Below are 25364 nucleotides of genomic sequence, written 5' to 3'. Positions count from 1 at the left end.
GCTTAGAGTCTTAAAACATAATGATAAAATTACTTCTAAAGGTAAGAAAATTAGGCTGACATCAGACTTCTCAAGAGCAACATACAGAACTTTAAAGCTTCAAAAAATATATAAGTTCATGCCAGAATAAATCTAACCTTCTTTAAGGAAAGACAACAAAATAGCATTCAACGGTGAAATACTCACAATGTTTAAAATACAATTAAAAATTACTAAACATGCAAAGAACCAAGGAAATGTAATCCATAAGCAAAGAAAAATTAGTCCAATTGCAAGAGACCCAAAAATCACATGTAAAGTAGCAGACACCTTTATAAATATGCTCAAGGATGTAAAGGAAAACATCATCATGAAGTGAGAAATGGAAGATACTGGAAGAAAAAGCCACGTGGAAATTTTAGAGCTGAGATGATATATCCGAAGTGAAGAAATTCACTGGATGGAATTATCGGAAGTTTAGACACTGCAAAAGAAAAGATCATGTGCCTGAAGATAAAGTGATAGAAATGCTTTCAAATGGAAGCTGAGAGGGGAGGATGAGGTTTGGGGGAAGAAAAGAACTCCACTAATCTGTGAAACACTAAGTTATCTAATATACGTATAATTTGAATCTCAAAAAAAGTGGAGGCAGAAAAGTATTTAAAGAAGTCAGAGCCAAAATGTTTCCTAATATGATAACTATAAATGTATATATCCAAGAAACTCAATGAACCTTAATTAGAATTAAAACAAATAAAACAGCATCAAGTCACATTTTCATCAAATTGGTAAAAACTAGTGAAAAGGAGAAACTTTAAAAAGCTTTTGGGGTTTTTGTTTGTTTTTTTGAGAGCGAGTGAGAGCAAGTGCACACATGAGCACGTGAGCACATGTGCATGCAGGCATGCATCAGGAAGGGGAGGGACAGAGGGAGCGAAAGTGTCTTAGACAGGGTCCATACCCAGCATTAGGCTTGATCTCAGGACCCTGAGATCATGACCTGAACCGGAATCAAGTGTTGGTGGCTTAACTGAGTCAGCCTGATGCCCTAAAAAGCATTTGAAAACAAAACTCAACAGTAGTGGGCCAAAGGCAAGAAATACCAAAAAACTATTTTCAGAAATAATGAAGCCAGAACACAATGAAATGACATCTTTATTTTGCCAGAAGAAAAACTCTCAACCTAGAATTCTATATCCAGCAAAAATATTTTTCAAAATAAAGGTAAAATAAGGACTTTCAGACAAAACACTGAGAAAATCTCTCTCCCTCTCTTTTTTTTGACAGCTAGACTTGTACTAAGGAGATATTTATGGATGCTTATTATGATTAGGGAAAATTATACCAAGAAAATATCACTCTACCAACAGAAGAAAAACAGTCAGAGGAAGTGAAGGGGCAAGGGAAAGGAAAGAAAGAGAAGAAAAGTGGAGATAGAGGAGAAAGAGAAGGAAGAGGAGGAAAAGTTGAAGCAAGAACAGAACAAGCAGGTAGAGAAGCAAAACAAGCAGAAGCAGAGAGAGCCTCCTCTCTTTGTAAATGAAGAGGCCACTTGCATATTTTTATGTATTTTCTAGTTTAGTTTCTAGATAGTTTAACACCACAAGAGCAGAGCTGAGTAGTTGTGACAGAGACTAGTTTACCATCTGGCTCTACAGGAAATGTTTGCTAAAGTCTAGTTTATACATCTCATATAGAGATTATCACACTGGATATAGAAGCAAGATCCAACTACATATATCATCTCCAAGAAACATGCTTCAAACACAAAAAATGTAAGTAAAAGGATGAAGATTCTATACCATGCAAACATTAATTGTAAGATAAAGTGGCTATATTAGTATCAAAGTAAACATTGGGATAGGTAAAATTAACATGAATAAAGAGTATTTTGCATAAAGAATAAAGAGGGTATTTCCTAAAGATAAAAGGATCAATTCAGGGGCACCTGCGTGGCTCAGTTGGTGAAGTGTCTGCCTTCGGTTCAGGTCATGATCTCAGGGTCCTGGGATCAAGTCCCACATCAGGCTCCTTGCTCACTGGGGAGCCTGCTTATCCCTCTGCCTTCTACTCCCCCTGCTTGTGCTTTCTCTCTCTCGCTCTCTCTCTCTGGCCAAAAAAAAAAAAAAAAAAAAAGGATCAATTCACTATGAAATAACAATTTCAATTGTGTATCTAATAACAGAGCATCAAAATGTAAAAGCAAAAGCTCTCAGACAAGAGGGAACACAAAAACCCCACATAACTATAGCTGGCGATTTCAACACTCCTTTCTCAACAACTGATAATACACAGAAAATAAGTAAGAATATAGAAAATTTGAGTCCTGTCAACCAACTTGACCCAACTAAATTCTACAGAACATTCTACTCAGCAACAGTGGAAAATAGTTTTTTTTTCAAGCACACATGGACCATTCACCAGAACTGGGTCATAAAACAAGTCTTAATAAATTGAAGAAGGGTTGAAATAATAAAGAATATGTTCTCCATCCCAAACGGGATTAAATTAGAAATCAACAGCAGAAAGATACCTGGAAATTCCAAACATTTAAAAATGAACACACCACACACACAGAACTTTAGAAATTAAATAACCCATTTCTAAATAGCCATGGGTCAAAGAAGAAATCACAAGGGATATTATCTCAAAACACATTTTACTGAATGAAAATGAAAATACAACATGTCAATATACATGGATTGCAGCTAATGTAACGTTTATAGAGGAATTTATAGCCTTAAGTGTTCACTTAGAAAAGAAGAAAGTCTAAACATGTTCCCAGGTTTCCACCTTAACAAACCAGAAAAAGACAGTTAAATCTAGAATGAATTGAAAAAGGAAATTACTCAGAAAGTAGCAGAAGTCAGTGAAGAGAGAATAAATGATAAAGAAAATCAATGAAACCAAAATTGTTTTCTTAAGACCAACAAATCTGACAATACATTAGCTAGATGAATCAGGAAAAAAGGAAAGAAAATAAAATTATCGATATAAGGAAACTACCTAAATATCTGAACACAGGAGACTGGTTGAATGCACTACAGTGTATTCACATGGCAGAGACCCGTGCACTTATGGCACAAAATGAGGAAGGTCTCTGGGGAAGAAATGTGCAGTGGTTCCCAGAATATATTAAGTAAAATAAGTAAAATGCAAATCAGGACATGTAATATGCTACCTTTTACATAAGAGAAGAGGAAGTTAAAAAATATACATAAATCTGCTTATAAAGAGACTTATACATTTGTAAATTTACTATTATATTTATAGGTTTCTTTATAAAAATTACAGGAGAAATTACAACTAATACCACAAAAAATACAAAGAATTATGAGAGACTACAATAAATAATTATGTGCCAACAGGCTGGATAAACTAGAAGAAATGGATAAAGTCATAGAAACATAGTGTATACCAAGAATGAATCATGAAGACATAGAAAATCTAAACTGACCAATAGGGGTAAGAGGGTTGAATCAGCAATCAAAAAACTTCCCAGCACAGAAAGGCCTAGGACCCAATGGTTCCACTGGTGAATTCTGTCAAACAAAGAATTAATGCCAATGCTTCTCAAACTCTTCCAAAAAACTGAAGAAGAGGAACACTCCCAGATTCATTTTATGAGGATGGCCTTACCTTGATGCCAAAGCCAAATAAAGATTCTGCGAGAAAAGAAAATTACAGGCCTGATGAATGTAAATGTAAAAATTCTCAACAAAATATTAGCAAACCGAATTCAACAGCACATCACGGGGATCATTTCACCTTGAACATATGGGATTTATTCCCGTGATGCACGGATGTTTCGACATCTGCAAATCAACCAATGTGATACACCATTAACAAAATCAGTGACAAAAATCATATGATCATCTCAATAAATGAAGAAAAAAAAACAATTGACAAAATACTTTTTTTTTCATGATAAAAACACTCAACAAATTGGGTTTCGAAGAAATAAATGTTCCTCAAAGGCCATATATATAACAGGCCCTCAGTGATATTCAGTGGTGAAAGTTAAAATCTTTTCCTCCACGATGAAGAACAAGAGAAGGATGCCCACTTTCACCGCTTTTATTCAAGATACTATTGGAAGTCTTAGCTAGAGCAAGTAGGCAAGGAAAAGAAATAAAAGTCATCCACATCAGAAAGGAAGAGTTAGTTATCTCTGTTCACAGATGATGTGGTCTTATATATAAAAACCCTAAAGGCCGTACTAAAAAGTGTTAGAATTTAACAAATAAATTCAGTGAAATTGTACAATAAGAATACAAATACAAAATCAACATATAGAAATCAGCTGCACTTCTATACACTATGAACTATATGAAAGAGAAATTAAGAAAACAATTCCATTTAAAACAGCATGAAAAACAATACTTAGGAATAAATTGAACCAAGGAAATGAAAGGCCTGTATAGTGAAAACTATAAGACATTGATGAAACAGATCAAAGAAGACACAAATAAAGGGAAAGATATCCCATATTCTTGCATTGGAAGAATTCATATGGCGAAAATGTCCATACTACCAAAGCAATCTACAGATTTACGGAATCCCAATCAAAATTCCAGGGGTGGTTATTTTCACAGAAATAGAACAAACAACTCTAAAATGTATATGTAATCACAAAAGACCCCAAATAAACAGACCTAGAGGCATTACAGTACCTAATTTCACGCTATAGTATAAAGCTGTAGCAATCAAAACAGTATAGCACTGGCATAAAAGAGGCACATTGATCAGTGGAACAGAATACAGAGTCCAGAAATAAACCCCTACATATATGGTCAGCTGATTTTGGACAAGAGGGCCAACACCACACAATGGGGAAAGGACGGTCTCTTAAATAAATGATATTGGGAAAACCGGACAGCCAAAAACAGAAGAATGAAATCAGACCCCTAACTTACACTACTCACAAAAATGTAAGACCTGAAATCACCAAGCTCCTAGAAAAAAAGTAGGGAAAAAGTAATGTCCTGGATATCACATGTAAAGCACAACCATCAGATGCAAAAATAGGAGACTACATGGAACTACATTAATCTCAAGCCTCCTGCACAGCAGAAGAAACAAACAGCAGAGTGAAAAGGCAACCTATGGAGTGGAAGAAAATATCTGCAAACAATATATCTGATAGTGTGTTAATATCCACAATATATTAGGAACTCCTACAACTCAATAGGAAAACAAAATCCAATTTTATTTTTTTATTTTTATTTTTTTTCAAATAATCCAATTTTAAAATGGACAAGTGACTTGAATAAATATTTCTCCAAAGAAGGTATATAAATGGCCAACAGGCCAACACGAAAAGGCACTCAATATCTCTATTCATCAGGGAAATGCAAATCAAAGCCATCGTGAGCGATCACTTCACACCTGTGAGGATGACGGTCATAAAGTTTTCAAAATGCAATTTCCGTTCTTTGACTCCCCCATAGTAATTTACCTTTATCTCTCTTATGGAACTTATCATGTTTTGCCAGGGGATTATAAATCAGATCCTTCAGTTTAAATCCTTATCCTGCCCCTTGTGATCTAGGGAACGATCGAGCTTGTAGTACTTCACTTTCCCTAAGCATAAAGCAGAGGTGGTAACACCTACTCACAGGTTTACTGTGAGGGTTAAATCAGATGATGCGTGGGAAGAATTTAGAAGAATGTCTAGCTATATGCTATGTACTGCATAATTAAAGGAATTATTCCAAAATGGAAAAAAAAATCAATCCCCTAAAAATTGAAAACAGAACTGAAAGTAAACTAACCACATCTCAAGTTGATGGCGCAGTCATATAGAGAAAATAATTAGATCAGTTGACTTTAAAACACACTGTTTTTACTATCTGTCCCTAATGGGACATATTACATAAACAAAAAGAATACAATAAACTCTTAGGTGGAATAAAGCAGATAAGTAGTTTTGTAAATGTCATCAGGGAAAAAAAAGTTTCCTCTGAGAAACTTTGAAACACAATATGAAACTATGAAACAAATATATAATCAAATATAAAATCAAATAAATTAAGATACAACCCTATAATGTTATATTTGAACTGGAGTATTAGTATGAATTCAAGATTTTTTCTTGAACATGTACTTTGTTCAAGGATGTAATATGTACTATTGTAATATGTAATTGTAATATGTAATATTAGTATGAATTCAAGATTTTTTTCTCTTGAAAAAAATTACCTATTTCCTAACTCTAATCATTGAAAAGATCTAGGAGCAATAACAACCCAGTGGCAATGAGTACTACTGATGGTGGTTTCTAACTACCATTTCCTTCTAGAAGGAACCCAGGGTTTTTGAAGAAATGACTGATTTCAGATCAGGAGCAGGAAATGTACAGGATAAGTCTGGGCCATTTTATACCAGAAGACAAGAAAATTATCAAGGATTAGTGTGAACACATCTAAAACACACAGGAACCAGGACCCCTGAGTGGCTCAGTCGGTTAAATGTGTGCCTTTGGCTCAGGTCATGATCCCAGGGTCCTGGGGTTGAGTCCTGCATCAGGCTTCCTGCTCAGTGGGGAACATGCTTCTCCCTCTCTGGCTTCCCCTGCCTGTGCTTTCTCTCTCTCTTGCTCTCTCTCTCTCTCCCAGTCAGATAAGTAAGTAAAATCTTTAAAAATTCCTTATTAGACACGCACATTCTAGTTGGGATATGCTTTATGATACTTCAGTCAAAAAAAGAGACAAATTTGGAGGCCACTATGAATTATATGCCCAGAAATTGGACAATCTAGAAGAAATGAATAAATTTCTAGTGACAAAACACTTACCAGGACTGAGTCATGAAGAAATAGAAATTTCTGCTCCCTGATTTCAAAGTATATCACAAAGCTACAGTAATCAAAATAGTATGATATTAGCATCAGAAAAAGATCACTAGAACAGAATTGAGAGCACAAAGATAACCCACGTATATATGGTCAATTAATTTACAACATAAGAGCCAAGAATATGGGGAAAGGACAAGCTCTTCAATAAATGGTCTTGGGAAAATAGGACAGCCACATGCAAAAGAATAAAACTGTACCACTATCTTATAGTATATACAAAAATTAACTTAAAATGGATTAAAGACTTGAGTATAAGACCTGAAACCATAAAATACTCTGAAGAAGGGGCGCCTGGGTGGCTCAGTGGATTAAGCCGCTGCCTTAGGCTCAGGTCATGATCTCAGGGTCCTGGGATCGAGCCCCGCATCGGGCTCTCTGCTCTGCAGGGAGACTGCTTCCTCCTCTCTCTCTGCCTGCCTCTCTGCCTACTTGTGATCTCTCTCTCTGTCAAATAAAGAAATAAAATCTTTAAAAAAAAAATACTCTGAAGAAAATAAAGGCAGTCAGCTCCTTGACATTGGTCTTGGTGATGACTTTTAAAAATTTGACACCAAAAGCAAAGCCAACAAAAACAAAAATAAACAAGTGGAAATATATCAAAACAAAAAGCTTTTGCACAGCAAAGGAAATCATCAACAAAATGAACAGATAACCTACTAAATGGCAGAAAATATTTTAAAATCGTATAGCTGATAAGGGATTCATATACAAGGTTATAAAGAACGTATATAATGTAAGAGTACAAAAGAATCTGATTTAGAAATTGGCAGATCTAAATAGGTATTTTCTCAAAAAAGACACACAGATAGCCAACAGGTATATGAGAAGGTGTTCAACATCACTAATCATCAGAGAAATGCAAATCAAAACTTCAATGAGATACCACCTCACACATGTTAGAATGGCTAACTAGGAAAAGACAAGAAATCATAAGTGTTGGCAGGGTTGTGGAGAAAAGCGAACCCTTCTACACTATTAGTAGAAAGGTAAATTGGTCCAGCCGCTAAAGAATGCAGTGTGGAGTTTCCTCAAATAATTAAAAATAGAACTATTATATGATCCAGCAGTTCAACTTCTGGGTATTTATCCAAAGAAAACAAAAATACTAACTCAAAAAGATGTATTCATTCCACATTCACTGCAGCATTATTTACAAAGGCCAAGCTGCAGAAACAATCTAAGTGTCTACTGATGGATGAATGGATAAAGAAGTTGCGAGATACACATATCCATATAGTTGTGAGATATGTATGTATATATGTATGTGTGTGTGTGTCTCTGTGTGTGTGTGTGTATATAAAATTCGGCCTTAAAAAATGAAGTTGTGCCATGTGTGTCAATATGGATGGATCTTGACTGCATTATGCTAAGTGAAATAACACAGAGAAAGACAAATACTGTATGGTATCACTTATATGTGGAATCTGAACTTTTAAAAACCCAGGAAACATATAGATGGAGAGAACAGATTGGTGGTTCCAGAGGTGGGGGTTCGGGGGGTGGGCAAAATGGGTAAGGTGGTCAAAAAGTACAAGCTTCCAGTTAAAAGATAAATAAATCTTGTGGATTTAATGGACTGTGTGGTGATTCTAGTTAATAATACTGAGTTGTATTGCAAAGTTGCTAAGAGAGTAGATCTCAGAAGTTCTTATCACAAGAAAAAAGATTGTAACCATGTGCAGTGATTGATATTAACTAGACTTATTGTGGTGATCATTTCACAATATATACATGTGTTAAATCCTTACGTTGTATACCTAAAACTAATACAAGGTTCTATGTCAATTATATCTCAGTAAAGAAGTAATTTTTTAAAAAGGCAAAATGGGGGCAGGATTAGGCTGTTGGTAACTGTTGAACTAATCAGGGTTGAGTTTGATTACACGATTGTTTCTATTTTTATGTATGTTTACAGTTTTTTCACATAAAACAATGTTACGGAAAAATTATTTAGCTGTCTCTGACCTGGACTGGTTTAAGTTACTTACTGGGAATATACTAAAAGTCAGTTCAAGGTTAGGTAATGTTTGTTGGGCAGGGGGGTGGTGGGGAGCCTTCATTGTGTAATTACAGTAACATATAACATAGTATCAGTGTTTGTGAGTAATAAAAATCACTAGAGTGAGAGATGGTTTAAAGTTTTAGGTTCTATTTCTTGAGATGAAATGATCGATTTTTAACTGGATTGGTAAATTTTAAATCCTAAGTTGATAAAGTTGGGCGATAGATACATTTTCCGGAACACATAAAAAGTCTTTTGAAATATCTGATTTTCTAAAGAAACCTTAGTAGAGAGCAGAGCCGGCTCCACATACGTGGGGAAGCACACAGCTTTTGTGTGCACCTGGCAGAACCCCCAGTACAGAGGAGACCAGGTGCTATTTCCTAACAACACCTTCTTGAGCGTGTCCCAATACTATAGTTAGAAAATGGCTCAGATTTTTAGTTGCTTTCCCAGAACTCAAAGATCGTCTTCCTGTTTATCTTGGGGGGATGCCTATGTTACACTTGCGATTTTTCTGTTCTCTGTAACATATAAAACAAGATCGTCACAGATGGGGAAACAAGAGGTCATTAGTTAACAATCAGATGTTTGATTTTTATTTCCTGAGCAGCCAAGATACGCTCTCTTGTGAATTTTTAACATACATTTAAAGGAGAAATGGGGCTAGTCCCTGGAAGGTAAATTGTTCCCCGGGCTTTCCTCAAGAGTCAACGCAACCATTTGTGCATTCCTGTCCTCACTTAAGCCTGTCCTGCGCATTGCCTCTCAGCTTTGCCGCAGTCTTTGTAAGTCTCTTGTCAGTTTGCAGTGGTGATTGCTTAATACTTTACATTAACGTTGCCAGAAAGAGCCAAGGGAAGCCAGGTCCGTGGTGGGGTAGCCGTGGCCCAAGCCAGTAAGGTGTGGGGATGACAGTACTTTTACTTCAATCCATCCTTCCGTTTCTAGAACAGTTGATCTGGATTAGGTGGGGGGCAGGAAAAAACTCGTAATAATTCCTGGCTTTGGGAGACACAAGCCTTTGTTCTCCCCAGAGCATGAGGTAACACTCCTAATGCTACTAATCATATAATCCCGAGAATTGAGAGGGACACTCATTCATTGCCTTACTCTGGTTTCACCCTTTGTAAATGAGCATCGTAATAGTACGCACCTCATAGTGTTTTCATGAGGATTAAATGAGTATTTGTAAAATGCTTAGACCAGAGACTGACATAAGCACCATAGAAGTGTTTATAAGTTCCTACATGACAATGTAAATCTCCTAACATCTGAGTAAGTGGCCACGGCTACAATGCTGGTAGAGTTCCAGAATCTTGTTGGTGAACTTCTCATTGGCTGGTTGTTGCATTGCCAGCAGATGGTTTGGTGAAATTCTCACTAACTTGGAATTAGTTCACAGATTTTTGAGCCTGAATAAGTGAAAATTCAGAAATTGTGGATCTTCGGAAATATTTGAAATATTTTGTATTTGCTCTGTTCATGAAAATTTTGTGATTTTGTGTACTTAGAACAAAAGGGAAGCTAATGAAGGTGGTTTTTTGTTTTTTTTTTTTAAGATTGTATTTATTTGTCAGAGACAGCACACACAAGCAGGCGGAGAGATAGGTAGAGAGAGAAGCAATTGCCCCACTGCGCAGAGAGCCCCACATGGGGCTTGACCCCAGACCCTGGGATTATGACCAGAGCCCAAGGCAGTGTCTTAACCAAATGAGCCACCCACGTGCCCCACTACTGAAGGTTTTGATATGAGTATCTGTTCTTTTAACTAGACATCAAGGGAAAGAACAGACAGACATGTAAATACACTTGTTTGCACACCATAGGCCTAAACAGTAATTTTAAACAAAATTGTTGGGCTACTTTTAGTACCTACAAATAACTAAATTTAGAAGAATCAAATGTTTGTGGAATGAGTGTTCTTCAGTAAAGTTCCTGCCCTTGAGGATAGTTAAGAATCATTTATAATTACTCTAGCAAAAGGAGGCCTTTGAAGTATTCGCTTTTACATGTATTGGAATTATAATTCATATAATTTATATCAAAAATGTTTTAAAAGTTTGCTCTTTTAAGTCATTGAACAGCTTCTTTACATTTTTAAGAACTTCTTAACTAATTTGCTTGGAATCTTGCTTAGTGCAAAAGGCAGACCTAGCAATTCCTTTTTCTTTGTTCCGATCCCCTTCTATCCACCCCTCTCTTACGAAACAGTCCAAATTCTAGGTTGTCATTATTTGTTTACACGTCTGCCCCGTGCACTGGACTATATACCTGCCGAGTGTACATAGTAGAACTAGTTCACTGTGTGCCAAGTACAGTGCGACATGTAGCATACTTCTAAGGCATTTGTTGAAAAAGCCTAATTAGCAGTGTCTGAAACAATATTTTACTGCATTTAATTAAGCTCTGGGAAAGTTGGATACACAACTGAGATGGATCCAGGTGTTGATTCTTTCCAGACAGTTGGACTTTTAGTTTGGTTTGGAATTTGAAGCTGTGAGTATAACATTTACCTCAGTCTCCCAAAGTCCAAGCTAATTGGAATTACTGTCCTCTGTCACCAGGACAGATGACTGGATCGCCAAGAGACTGTTGATTTATATAGAAGAATTTAGTGACACTTCTAAGTTCTGTATAGTTGATGGGAGAGCTGTGATGTTTTTGATTCAGGCCAGTTAAAAAACAGAATTCTACAAAGTGGTTTATAATCATTCCTTGTATTCTCCTGCCTTGACCTACACCTTTCAACTGCTCTGTTTTCAGTCTGAAAGGCTGTCATCTCGAGGACGGATGTTACTGTCAATCTGTTCAGATGATACCCAAGCCTCACACAGCATTTTCACAGTAGCAGGCGTTCAATAAAAATTGTGAAAATCTAAATTGCAGCTTTTTATTCTTAAATGGCAAAGTGGAAAGAAATCTTTGGCTTTATTTCTGATAGGATTTTTATGTCTTACAAGACAAAAATAGGTTCATCGGGCGTAGCACAGATTCTAACACGAGATTTTGTAAATTTAAGAAGTCGTTAATGCTCGTTGACCGCCAAAATCCAATTCTCAGGAGAAATTCCATCAGTTTGAATTTAAGTGCCTGAATGTGGATATTGGAAGGATGACTGATTAACTTGAACTTGGCAGCCAAAAATTTCTTCAGAGGATTTGACGCTCGGCAACATCTCATAAGGCTTAGAAATGGCTTTTTAAAAAAATAAAGTAAAATTTCAGTACCTGTAAATGTGGCTCACACGGGGCATAGGGGCTAGGATGAACGCTGCAGCGAGACTTATTTTTTGTTTTTAACCACTTCAGGCCTCGAAATAGAGGCCGTTTGGTGTCATGGAAAAAGTAGCCCTGGAATCTGCCAGAGCCTAATTCCTGGATCCAGTCCCAGTCCTGCGTGACCTTGGGCAAGTTACTTTACTTCTCTGAATTTCCGTTTCCTCCTATGCAAGACCTGGACTGCGAGAGCCACCTTGCAGCGCAGGCTGGGGCGCGCCTAGAACCCACCGAGCGGGTCCTAAACCGACTGCGGCCATATTCCGCGCCCCGCTCCGCGCAGCTCCCGCCGCCGCGCTCTCCCCAGCAGGTGTAGGCACCGTCCGCCGCGCAGGGCCGGGCTGTGGCCCGGCGGCCCCGCCCTTCCGCTCTCGCGGGCCTGCCCCTCGGCGTCCCCGCGCAGGCAGCGGCGGGCGGTGGCAGCGCGCCGGCCTCCGCGTCCCGGGCCCGCCCGGGGCGGAGCGCACAGAGGGGCGGGGTGGGGGGGGACGCAGGCTGCCGGGACCCACTCCCAGGCCCGGCCCCGCCGAGTGCGGGCGAGCGGAGGCGGCCCCGGCGCCGCCCGCGCCCGAGCGCGTGTGCGCGGCCGCCGTCCCCTCGGCCCTCCCCTCGGCCCTCCCCTCGGCCCCCTCCGCCCTCGCGCGCCGCCCGCCCGGGTCGTGGCGGGGCCGTGGTGTACGTGCAGAGCGCGCAGAGCGAGTGGCGCCCGCACGCCCTGCGCTCCTCCACAGGCCCGGCCGGGCGACCGCGGACGTTAAGGCGGCGGCGGCGGCCAGGGCGGCCGGTCTCGCGCGCCGGGCCCCGCGTGCCCGAGCGGAGGTCGCTGTCCGCCGCGCAGGCCGCGGTGTCCCAGCTCGCGGCAGCGATGAGGCGCTGAGGCGGCCGCCGGCGCTGCGCGGCCGGACCCGAGGACGAGGAAGCAGCCGGGCCGAGGGCGCGGGGCGCCGGCCTCCCTCAGGCGGGGAGTGGCGGGTGCATGGCGTAGTGACGGTCTCTGTCTCTCCGCCCGCTCCCCGTCCCCGGGCGAGGCCCTCCGGCCGCCACCTCTCCTGCTCGGCTGCCGCCTCCGACGCCGCCATGGCTAATGACAGCGGCGGGCCCGGCGGGCCGAGCCCGAGCGAGCGAGACCGGCAGTACTGCGAGCTGTGCGGGAAGATGGAGAACCTGCTGCGCTGCAGCCGCTGCCGCAGCTCCTTCTACTGCAGCAAGGAGCACCAGCGCCAGGACTGGAAAAAGCACAAGCTCGTGTGCCAGGGCGGCGAGGTCGTCCCCGGCCACGGAGCGGGCCAGCACCGGCACCCCGGCCCCGCGCCCGCCGCCTCCGCGCCGCCGCCCAGGGCCGGCGGGGCCGTGGCCAGGGAGGCCAGGAAGGCAGCGCCGCGCCGGGACAGCGCCGCCGAGAAGGCGGGCCCGCGGGCCGCCGGGGACGCGGCCATGGCAAAGGCCAAGCCCGCGGCCGACCCCGCGGCGGCCGCGTCCCCGCCTCGCGCGGCTGCCGGCGGCCAGAGCCGGGCGGCGGCGGTCGAGGCGGAGCCCGCGAAGGAGGAGGACCCGGAGAAGACGAACCTGTACCCGCCCAGCCACACGCAGGGCGAGGGGCTGAGCCACGGCGGCGGTCTGCGGCCCAACGGGCAGACGAAGCCGCTACCGGCGCTGAAGCTGGCGCTGGAGTACATCGTGCCGTGCATGAACAAGCACGGCATCTGTGTGGTGGACGACTTCCTGGGCAAGGAGACCGGGCAGCAGATCGGCGACGAGGTGCGCGCCCTGCACGACACCGGCAAGTTCACGGACGGCCAGCTGGTCAGCCAGAAGAGCGACTCGTCCAAGGACATCCGAGGCGATAAGATCACCTGGATCGAGGGCAAGGAGCCGGGCTGCGAGACCATCGGGCTGCTCATGAGCAGCATGGACGACCTGATCCGCCACTGTAACGGGAAGCTGGGCAACTACAAAATCAATGGCCGGACCAAAGTAAGTGAGCGCTGGAGCGGGGGGTGTGTGCGCGCTGGGCGTCCCGTAACTGCGCGGGCCGCCCCCGGCCCCGCGACGGGAGCCGTTTCGGGCGAGGAGCGCGGTTTCTCTGTAGAAAGTAATTTCCTTCTTGTGTGTGTAGACCCCATCCGGAAAAGGGTTCCAATCCGGAGATGGGTGCTTATATCCTTTCTCTCTTGCCCGCTGTTTTCCACTTACTGCCACTTTACAAACGTCTCTGTCTGGTGGCATGGTTTTGTGGCTGACCTTAGGCCCTCCCTTTCACTTTGCTGTTTTTTGCTGCTTTTGCTTTTCCAGTGCACTGTCAGTTCAAACCTTACTGGAGTTCTAGCCTCCCATTGGGGGTAGTAGAGTGTTCCCAAAGCCAGCGCTGGTTCTGCATCTGCCCGGCGTTTGCCTACACCCCTAAATTCTCCCTGTGGTGCCGGAGCCGCTCATCAGGTTCTGGCTCACAGAGTGGAATGCTGAGTTTGGTTTAAGGAGGGGCCGGCCTGACCGTGGAAAGGTAAATTTAAAATCAGTATTAGGTCAAAAGACTCCTGTGTTCAGGAAGAGCTTGGCTGCTCCCCTCCCTTCTCCTGTCTCCTCCCCCTTCCCTGTCCCTACTGTTTTGAAACCCCCACAAAACGGGGAAAGAAGTATTTCCGTTTTTAGACTTTGCAGTGTAGGTGGGTTACATTTTTAGCATAGGTTTCCTTTATTTGCTTTGTTAATATAATCCTTCTGTTGAAACAGAAGTGTGTTGTAGCTTCCTGCTAGGAAAAAACAAAAACAAAACAAAACCCACGGAACTGGAGCAGGAGGGAGGGCTCGTTCTAAAATTTCAATTTGGTGGAATCTCTTTGTTTTCTCTTTACTCTTGTAGTTCTCCCCCCCCATTCTTCCGCTGGTACCTAGTCTAATCCCTCTTTCCCTCCTCTCTATGGTAAACCCCAGACTTCCCTCCTTAATGCTCTCTCTCGCAGTTCTTTTTCATTTTGCTTCCCAGGTCTTAATCTTTTCTTTGTATCCAGCTCCTCCCCAGGCCGCCCTGCTCCACCCTCCTCCACCATCAATCTCTGTCTGATAGTTTGAGTTTTAAGAGCTTGTCTTAGCAGACCGTCATGTGTGTGTTTTGTGCACACACACACGGACTCTGCCCACTGGTTCTTTTGTGTGTTGTCAGGGCATCTATTTTGGCAGTCATCGTGGGTGACTCTCGGGCTGCCTGAAGGCCGAGCATAAGGCAGGGAGGAAAGTTCTAAACATGAAAATCTTGTGAGGAAGAATACAGTGTAAACTCTAATTTATATATTGCCGCCTCATTACTGGATGTCTTCCTGTGTAGTTTCAAAAAAGTGAACAGTTGCTTAATATTAAGCTAGAAGAGGAAAAGGGAGCCTGATTGGACCTCAGTCTCAGTCTGCAATAAGAATTTCATTTAAAAACAAAACTTTTGTCATGGATCAAATCTCAATATAGTCATGAACTCTAGAGCAGGAAGGGAACCGGCCTGCGGGAGGATCAGCATAGCCGTGTGCAGACCAACCGGTCATTAGTTGAGGTGTCACTTAAGGTTAGTTTACGAAGAAGTTAATGTCCTAAATCTTCCTTGATCTATGTTCCTTGGTTAATTTAGCTTTCCGAGTTACGTCCTCTCCTGTACCCCCTGTTTTCGTGTGGCCTCAGGGAAGGGAGAGTAGTTAGCCCAGCTCTTAGAGCAGTTGCTTCTCACAGGGAGGTTGTTAGAAAATAGCCACCTCTGCCTCAGTCATCCCAGTGCCTGAAGGGAACAGTAGTTGAGGTCCCAAATCACTCTAGCGTGTGTATTTTATTTTTCAAAGAGATTTATTTATTTATTTATTTATTTGAGAGAAAGAGAGTTTGGGTGGGGGGAGGGGGGCAGAGCCAGGCATTGGGAGAGGGGGAGAGAATCTCACCATGACCCAGAGATCATCACCTGAGCTGAAACCCAGAGTCAGATGCTTAACCGACTGAGCCACCCAGGCGTCCCAGAAGGGCAGATTTTAAACTCTTTAGATTGATCTTATGCTTACATTAATTTTCAGCACACAACTTGAGAATCCATGAATGTTTTTAGGGAACCTCTTTCATTGTATTTGAGAGAGCTTTTGTTAATTGTGTTCAATCTTGTAATTTTAGTATTCCTAAAAAAAACCCGAAGATGTTGCTTTGGCGGAATGGGAGGGCTGTCAGGTTGTTGGCTCCCGTACATTGAGCAACCACTGTGGGCTAGGCACTGGGGTAGGCCCGATACAGCCGTGATCGCCATAATCTTAATCCTCTGAAGTGTAAGTGGTAGTTTTGCTAATTTACATTTGAGGATATTTCAGGTCAGACGTGGCTAAGGACTGCCACTTGTACTAACCTCGATGGGATTCAGATATCAAGCCCCAGGCTTTTTCTACTATACTGCATATAGGTAGGATAGTAGATGAACTGTAGATTACTTAGCATGCGACTCGGACTAAAATTTGCTGTATTTTATCGATGGTGATAGCATTGGCCTTGTGTGTGAATAACTACTTTACGGTTGGCCTCTATAAACTTTTTAGTAGGTGATTACACAGTGTTTATTTCCGATGTATATTTCAATATCTGAAAAGCCACTTTATAGTTACCCATTTGAGTCATGCTCATTTCTGGGTAACTTTTAAGAGAGGCAGAATATGGGCGCTAATGGGATTGAAGAGAGGATCTTCAGTTAAGGATTTTGTTATTCTTCACACCACTGTAGTAATTTAAAAAGTTACTTGTCCCAAACGTGTACTGTTTTTCTCACTTAGATTTTCACAGCAGCACTGTAAAATAGGTAGATTGTTGATCCAGTTTTCCTGTTCATAGTTTAGAAAGGTGAGTCTCAGGAAATCATGTGCTTGTGGGAAATCATGCCGCATACCAAGACTTAAATTGAAGTTTTCTGACCAAGATCAAATATCCTTTTTTATTTATATTGTCTATTCTGAGTGGTCTTTGTGTGTGAGAGGGCCTGATAATCAGTGATTTATACTTCGCTGTGGCTCATGCAGTGTTAGACTTTGATTTCCCCCAAGTTTCTACTTCAGACATGCTTATCTGGCCCACTGTTTGTCCTGCTCCTTTAAAAGAGGAACTGTGGGGAAGGATGAAGTAATGCCTGAGGACACATGTAACTGAGCTGCAGCTTCCACTTTCTCTGGTCCTTTTTTCGGGATTTTCCCGTCTTTTGCCCTTAAACTGACCTTAGATCCTTTTTCCTTTCACACCCTTCCTTCAGCCGGCAGTTGGAAGAAATCATGGTCTGCTGATCTTTGAAGAGCCGTGTCGTGTGGGCTCTAAGAAATCATAGGTGGCTCTACTTGGGGAGAGGGGGAGAAGGAATGCAGATGAGCGGGATCATGGGAAAATGCTGAACCATCTAGTTGGAGTTTCTCAGCGACTCTGAAGGAAGACGTGCCTGTCAGAGTAGAAGTGCCGGAATCATATACGTATTTTTGGAATTCATCCCAAACTTACTCTGTTCAGTTCAAATGTACATAAAGAAAAGGAATGATACGATGGGTTGAGACTAAGAAGCAGCAGATTATATTCCTAAGATTTTTCATTAGTGTCGCCCTTAGTCGGCTCTGGCTGGTGATGGTTTTCAGAGCAAAGAATAGAATAAGGAAAATCCTGTTGGCTTTATTCTCACTACTGTAGTAGAGATGTGGCGACAGCCCTTTTAGATGTTACAAACAAAACCAAACATAACTTCCTTCTCGGTCCACTTCTGCCACTTTCTCTGTAATCTTGGCATCCACCGTGCACAAAGGGGAGCAGCTGGTTTAATGTTTTAATAGTTCTGTCAGTCTTAAAGATCAAAGTCCATTATTCCGTATGTGAAAAGGTCGAAAACATTGCAAGTGCGGTAATAAGTTTCCCAGAGCGCTTTAGAGTTTAAGAGATGTGTGGACTGAAAAAGCCGTCTTCATAGGTTGTGACTGAACCAAGTTCAACATTGTAGGAAAGCATTTTGTATAGCGAATTAGTATATATGTAGTTCACATATAAGGTCACTTCTTGAACTATTAAAGAATTCTATTTTAAATTAAAAGGGTTTGTGTTTTTTGGATGTTTTTAACTCTTCACCCACCTGTTACCTAGTAAGCCCCAGGAATACCCTGCAAGACCTTAGTCCTGGGAGGACGGCATCTGAACGGAGAAGGCTGTTGGACTGGGTGCTGCTGGTCCATCTGGCAGGGATCCTGGGTCGGCTGCTGCTGCTGTGTCCCTGAGCCGATTGCTTCATATTGCTGCATCTCAGTGACTCCGCTTGTCCACTGGTGTTAAATCATGGTTGCCTTTCCTGCCTCGCAGGCTTACTGTGAGCAGTATGTATAATTATGCGTGTAAAAGCGCTTTCTAAATTGTAAAGCCCAGTGTTAAACTGTTGTTAACTATTACTCCACATATCTGAAAGTTCTCCTATTTTCTGAGTCTTTCTGTAAGAATGTACTTTTCCTGTCTTTCCCTGTTATAAGCTAGAGGGAAAAAGACTGAGAATGATCACCCATTTTTTATCTGACCACTCCTCCCAAAACACATCCATTTCTTTTTTTTTTTTTTTTTTTTTAAGATTTTATTTATTTATTTGACAGAGAGAGAGAGATCACAAGTAGGCAGAGAGGCAGGCAGAGAGAGAGGAGGAAGCAGGCTCCCTGCTGAGCAGAGAGCCCGATGCGGGGCTTGATCCCAGGACCCTGAGATCATGACCTGAGCCGAAGGCAGCGGCTTAATCCACTGAGCCACCCAGGCGCCCCACATCCATTTCTTTTTAAACAGAGAAAATAAGCCCTGGAGAGGTTAAACAGCTTGTTCCAGGTCATAGAGTTCCTTACTGATAAAACTGACCGATGTTTGATTCAGTTGATTCTTATCAGTTCTCTGCAGCTTTATGCTGCATCTTGTGTAAAAATGACAAATTCCTACTTAGCTAATTTTGGGGGTTTTGGGGGGCCATTTTTTGAGAATTGCTTGACCATTTATAGCTTCCTTTTTCTTCTCCCTTTTACTCCTGTCATTATACAGTATGGCTTACCTGACTTTGTAGTTTAAATTTGCCTCCTTAGGGACAGGCTCCTTGCTCAGCCTGCTTCTCCCTCTGCCTCCCCCTGCCTGTGTGCTGGCACATGTGCGCTCTCTCTCTCTGACAAATAAGTAAATAAAATCTTTAAAAGTTCTCTTTAGGGCGCCTGAGTGGCTCAGGGGGGTTAAGCCTCTGCCTTCGGCTCAGGTCATGGTCTCAGGGTCCTGGGATCGAGTCCCACATCGGGCTCTCTGCTCCCCCCCCCCCCCCCCCCCCCCCGCCTGCCTCTTTGCCTCCTTGTGATCTCTCTCTGTCAAATAAATAAATAAAATCTTAAAAAAAAAAAAGTTCTCTTTAAATTTTCCTTCTTTAGTTAATTCCTCCCTAATTTCCCTAGATGTTCTTTATTCACCTTCTTTTCTTTCCTCCAGCATTAAAGCCATTTTCCTGAATCAGGCCTTCCCTCTGTTGTTTCCTGAGTAGGAACTATCTTGCCGCTCTGCCTCTCTGATTTACACATTTATTCTCTCTTTTCCTTTACTTTCCCCCCCTACTGTCAGGCTGCATATCTATCTTTGTTCGTCTTCTCCAGCGTTTTCTGAAGCTTGTGCCTTTCTGGTATGCCTTTGGAGAGATGTTATCAGCTTCGTTATTTAATTTTTTGCTTTAGGCCTTTAAAGTGACACCAAATGTTCCAGTCTTGCTGGACCAGATGCTTTGATGGTTTTCATAGATGCAGTTTACTGCTGTGGCCTGCCTTGTTTTTACTATGCTTGCATTTACCTCCTTTCCCACTATGCCTTTGTTTCTGCACTTGAAATACCATCTGTAACTATAGGTTGGCATTCATATCAGTTATGAACTGTGTTCGTAGATGGTCTTTGACTGTTATTCCAGCTAAGACCTTCCTGTTCTAAAACTAAATAAATAAATAAATAAATAAATAAAACAAACAAACAGAAAACTGACGGATGGTTAACCAAAGCCTTCCCTTAAAATCGTTATCACACTTGTATTTCCTAGTCCAAATGGGGAACTGTTCTCCCACCTTTATTGGAATGTTTTGTACTTCATGATCACATTTTCCCAGAACCGACTCACAGTTCTGTTTCCAAAGAGCTCGGATAGTATCTGTGGTCTGCGTTCGCTCATTGAGGCCACTATGAAATTTTCATGAGTTTGGAATCCTCATTTTCCTTATTCAACGTCCCATATCCCGTTTCTTGGCCAAAGCAAAATGTATGTGCTCTTGTTCGGCCTTGTTGTATTCTCTGAGTCCTGTTTTGATAGTCTTTTCTTTCGTTTGTTCATTCACCAAGTACGAAGCGAGGACTTGCCTGTTCCAGGAGCTAGGAATGTCTGAGCAACGACAACACCGAAAAGCCCTTGTTCTCATGGGGCTTAAATTCTGCTTGAGGTGGGCGAGAGGTGGGGAAAGACAGTCACTAACAAATGCATAAGTAAATACATAACGTGTAGGGTGGCAAATATTAAGGCAAAAAATAAACAAAGACAGTGACCAGAGGGTAGTTTCTTAGGATCGATAAAGTACTAAGATGGTATTTTCAGTAGACACTGAATGAAGTAGACACCTGGGTTATGTGGATACGTGCAAGGAGAACATTCCAGAGGGAGATATTACATAGCAAATAGTATGGCCCTGACATGGAATGTGCTAGATGGGTTTGGAAAACGGCAAGAAGGAGGCTGCTCTGGTTATAGGAGGGTGAAGGAGGGAGTAGAGTGAGAGATGGGATCCCGGAAGTGGTGGCCTAGGAAGTCAGGTCACGTGGTGTAAGATTTTGCCTTGTAAGCCATGGCAAGAACTGGGGTTTATCCTGTAGGCCATGGGGAGTATCTGCAGACATGGTGGAAATGAGTTGGATTCTGGATATATTTTAAAAGTAGAGTTGGTGAGATTTGCTGATGGATTTGATGTGAGGTCTGAAAGACAGGAAGGAAGGAGTCGAGAATGGCTCCTGGGTTTTTGGCTCAGGCGATGGGAAGGAAATAATGATTATTTTGTCTTGCCCTAACTCTTCTGCCTTTCTTCTCTTGCACCACTTTTTCAGTTTCCATTTGTAGGGTGGTTGACACTTATTTTGCAGCCAAAGCTACAGAGAAAAGTTCTCTGCTCTTCCTTCGCACATTCCTTCTGACTGCCTGTGCTTGCTGTTGTTGTGGACCTCACAGCCCGTCCTCTTCTGCAGAGGCTGCATGGCTTCTTTACATGCTGTGCTCTCATCGGCCCTGCCGTGGATGCAGTCTGGGAATTACACAGCATTTCTGGTGCTGTCAGCAAGTGAGGCTGTGTGTCTTGTATGAATTGCTCAGTTAAGATGGCTTATAGATACAAATCCTGTAAAAAGAATTACACAAGGGGGCGCCTGGGTGGCTCAGTAGGTTAAGCCTCTGCCTTCGGCTCAGGTCCTGGGGTCTCAGGGTCCTGGGATCGAGCCCCGTGTCGGGCTCTGTGCTCAGTAGGGAACCTGCTTCCCCCTCCCTCTCTCAGCCTGCCTCTCTGCCTACCTGTGATCTCTGTCTGTCAAATAAATAAATAAAACCTTAAAAAAAAATAAGAATTACACAAATTCTGAAATTTTACGGAAACATTGGAGAAAATGGGTTGCATGTGAGAGACAAACATATATTTAGATTAAATGTCAAAATAAAGCCAGAAATAAAACACCTTGGTTTAAAAATGCTGTTGAAAATAAAACTACTGTAGAAAATTGAGAAATAGAAGAATGAATATAAAATACCAAAAATAATGCCATCGAGAGGCACCTGGGTGGTTCAGTCAGTTAAGTCTCTGACTCTTGATCTTAGCTCAGGTTTTGATCTCAGGGTCATGAGTTGAAGCCCCGCACTGGGCTCCATGTTGAGCCTGGAGCTATTTTAAAAAATAATAAAAATAATAAAGTTTAAAAATTAAAAAAATAATCCTGTTGACATGTACCTAGGAGGATGTGGTAGCTTCGTATAGTAGTAAGGAAAGGGGGTAAGTTGAGGATAGCTTTAGGCTCCATATTCAGTGATCTTAAAAAATGCCAGAGAAATAGGAGTTCTCATCCCCTTGCTCTGGATCCTGATACTGGAATTAGAACTAAAAGTACCAACTATCAGTTGGAAGCTAATGGTGTTAAAATTAGAATATCATATCCAGGACTTTGAAGGATAGGAGGCTTCACTTTTGACTCCAGATAGAAGTATAGATAAACATTAGGTGATCGTGTATGAAATGGTTTTTAAAAATTTAAACCTGGGCACGCCTGGGTGGCTCAGTGGGTTAAGCCACTGCCTTCAGCTCGGGTCCCGCATGGCCTTCTTGCTCGGCAGGGAGTCTGCTTCTCTCTCCACCTCTGCCTGCCTCTCTGCCTGCCTGTGTGCTCTCTCTCTCTCTCCTTCTCTCTGACAAATAAATAAAATAAAATATTAAAAAAAAAAATTTAAACCTGGGGGGGCCTGGGTAGCCCAGTCGTTTGAGCATCTGCCTTCAGCTCGGGTCATGGTCCCAGGGTCTTGGGATTGAGCTCTGCATTGGGCTCCCTGCTCAGTGGGGAGCCTGCTTCTCCCTCTCCCTCTGCTGCTCCCCTGCTTGTGCACATGCTCTTTCTCTTTGTCATATAAATAAATCTTTAAAAAGACTAAAAATAAAAATTAAAAAATTTAAACCTGAAAAGTTAAACATGAGCTATAGAATCCAGGAATCTGTATTCTCGACTTAATTCAGACAACTTCAATTTAAGTCTGAATTTTGAACCTTTAATTTTTTTAAAAAATTTTATTTATTTATTTATTTGATAGAGATTATAAGTAGGCAGAGAGGTAGGCAGAGAGAGAGGGAAGCAGATTCCCTGCTGAGCAGAGAGCCGATGTGGGGCTCGATCCCAGTTCCCTGAGGTCATGACCTGAGCCAAAGACAGAAGCTTAACTCACTGAGCCACCCAGGTACCCCTAAGACTGAATTTTGTATAATAAAACTTAGATAGAAAATATCAAATCTAGCCAATTAATTGAAAAGGTTTGATCAGGATTTTGGAGTCTTCAGAGATTGACCATGCATCTGAATTTTTTTCTCAGTATCGGTACTCCGCTCTGGTCTTAAGTAGAAGTTCTGAGTCTGTAGTTTTGTCATATAAGTGTCCTTCATTCTAGCTCTAGGCATTTGTTACTTTCTATTGTGTCTTCTACTGACTTCTTAGCACTATTTCTCTGAAATAGATGTTTTAAAAATTACCTCTTTCTTTCTATCTTTCTTTCTTTATAATTAGGCTCCATGCCCACCATGGAGCTTAACTCAAGACCCTGAGATCAAGACCTGAACAACAGTCAGATGCTTAATTGAGCCACTGAAGGCACCCCTTAAAAATTACTTTATATTTATTTTAAGATCTTATTTGTTTGAGGGGTGCCTCAGTCGGTTAAGCATCTCTCTTTGGCTTAGGTCATGATCCCAGAGCCCTGGGATCAAACCCCATGTTGGGTGGGGGGGGGGTCTCTGCTCAGCAGGGAGTCTGCTCCTCTTCTCCCTCTGCCCTATCCTCCCCCTGCCCCCGCCCACTTAGGCTCTCTCTCTCAAATAAATACAATGTAAAAAAAAAATTTATTTATTTGAGAGAGAGAGCATGCAGGTTGTGGAGAGAGGAGCAAAGCGGGAGGGGGAAAGAATCGGAACTGGACTTCTGCTGAGCAGGAGCCCGCACAGCTCATCTCATAACCCTCAGGTCACGACCTGAGCCAAAAACAGGAGTCAGATGCTTAACGGACTAAGCCACCCCAGGTGCCCCCAGAATTTTTTAATTAGAAAATTCAGTGATCTTTGCCCCCCTTAGACCAGGTCTTCTTGTTGCTTCACTAGCACAATTAACCATACTGCCTCTAGAATCCTCAACAACGTGCTCACTAGTCTGGGTCTTAGCCTTTCAGTTATTTTTCCTCATTATATTTTTCAGTTTTCCTTTTTTATTTTTCTAATTCGAATTCAGTTAGCCAGCTGTGGTACATCATGAGTTTTTGGTGTAGTGTTCTTTGATTCTTCAGTTGCGTATAACACCCAGTGCTCATCACATCACCTGCCCTCCTTTATGCCCATCGCCCAGAGCTTTCCTTCTTTTCACAGCTTTTTTTTTCTTTTTTAAGATTTTATTTATTTATTTGACAGAGAGGGAGCACAAGCAGGGGGAGCACAGGCAGACGGAGAAGCAGCCTCCCCGCTGAGCCCGAATTTCCCAGGACTCTAGGATCATGACCTAAGCCAAAGGCAGACGCTTAATGGACTGAGCCCCCTAGGAGCCCCTCTTTTTGCAACTTCTAATGGTAGTTTTTTCTTATAGCTCAGTTCTTAACTTTCTCCTCATCACTGTCAGAAGCCACAGGTAGGAAGAACTTGAAACATCTATATTTCTAGAGTTTCTTCTCCACTTGTATTACTTACCTTTTGCTACATAACAAACTACCCCAAACTGTAGTGACTTCATACAAAATCTCGGCACAGCCGAGCTTCATCCTTCACATGTCGGCCAGGCTCTATGGTCTCCAAGGCTTCAGTGGGGTCTGTCTGCCTCCAGGCTCTCTCTGTGGCTGTTGGCAGCATTCGTTTTCCCGTGGGTTGTTGGAATGAGGACCTCCGTTCCATGCCATGTGGGCCTCTCCCAGCATAGCAGCTCGCTTCTTCAAAGTATGCAAGCCAGAAACGCCCTAGCAAGACTGAGGTCCCAGGCTTCTGCAGCCTCGCCGCGGGAGAGACAGCCATCCTGGACTGTGTTCTGTTGTTAGCAGCAAGTCCCTGGATCGATTCCACATTCAAGGGGAAGGAATTACACCAGGCTGGGAATGCCATTTCTTGAGTTGTTTCTCCCTTTGCAGTGTCTGCCCTTAAATGTTATTGTTCTTAATGGTCTGTGCTTTGTCTTCTGTCTTTGCTCTAGTCAACACTTTTCCTCCCTGGCTGATACCATGACGTGCCTGGGAAGCACAGGTTCTTAAGTTAGTTTGCCGTTGTTCAGACCCTTGTCTAGCTGCTTAGTTGCACTCTGATTTGAGGCAAATTTTCTAACAAAGCATCAGCTTCCTCACTGGTTTAACAGGAGTTAATAGCACGCAATTCCATAAGGTTTGTTTGAAGATAGAGGGGATAATGCATGAGAAATGCTCAGCAGATCAGTTAGTGCTCATTTAACGTTCGCTGAAACTGTGCTAGTAACAGGA

At 42.5% G+C, this 25364-nt stretch overlaps 1 protein-coding gene across 3 annotated transcripts in view; it reads left to right on the top strand.

Annotated features, from left to right (window-relative positions):
* Positions 1–12732: 12732 nt before the first annotated feature.
* The window catches only part of EGLN1 (egl-9 family hypoxia inducible factor 1), a 59128-nt gene continuing 46496 nt past the window's right edge, over positions 12733–25364 (top strand). Inside the window, exon 1 of one of the 3 annotated variants that reach the window (XM_046026750.1) lies at positions 12733–14089. In XM_046026750.1, the coding sequence (XP_045882706.1) occupies positions 13193–14089 (897 nt within the window). In that variant the 5' untranslated portion in view covers positions 12733–13192. The remainder of the gene's footprint in view (positions 14090–25364) is intronic. The other 2 variants (XM_046026749.1, XM_046026748.1) reach the window with 2 other exon arrangements.

The sequence above is a fragment of the Meles meles genome, chromosome 13 (genome assembly GCF_922984935.1).
Source record: "Meles meles chromosome 13, mMelMel3.1 paternal haplotype, whole genome shotgun sequence".
Classification (NCBI taxonomy): domain Eukaryota; kingdom Metazoa; phylum Chordata; class Mammalia; order Carnivora; family Mustelidae; genus Meles; species Meles meles.
This window is presented reverse-complemented; position numbering and strand designations above follow the sequence as displayed.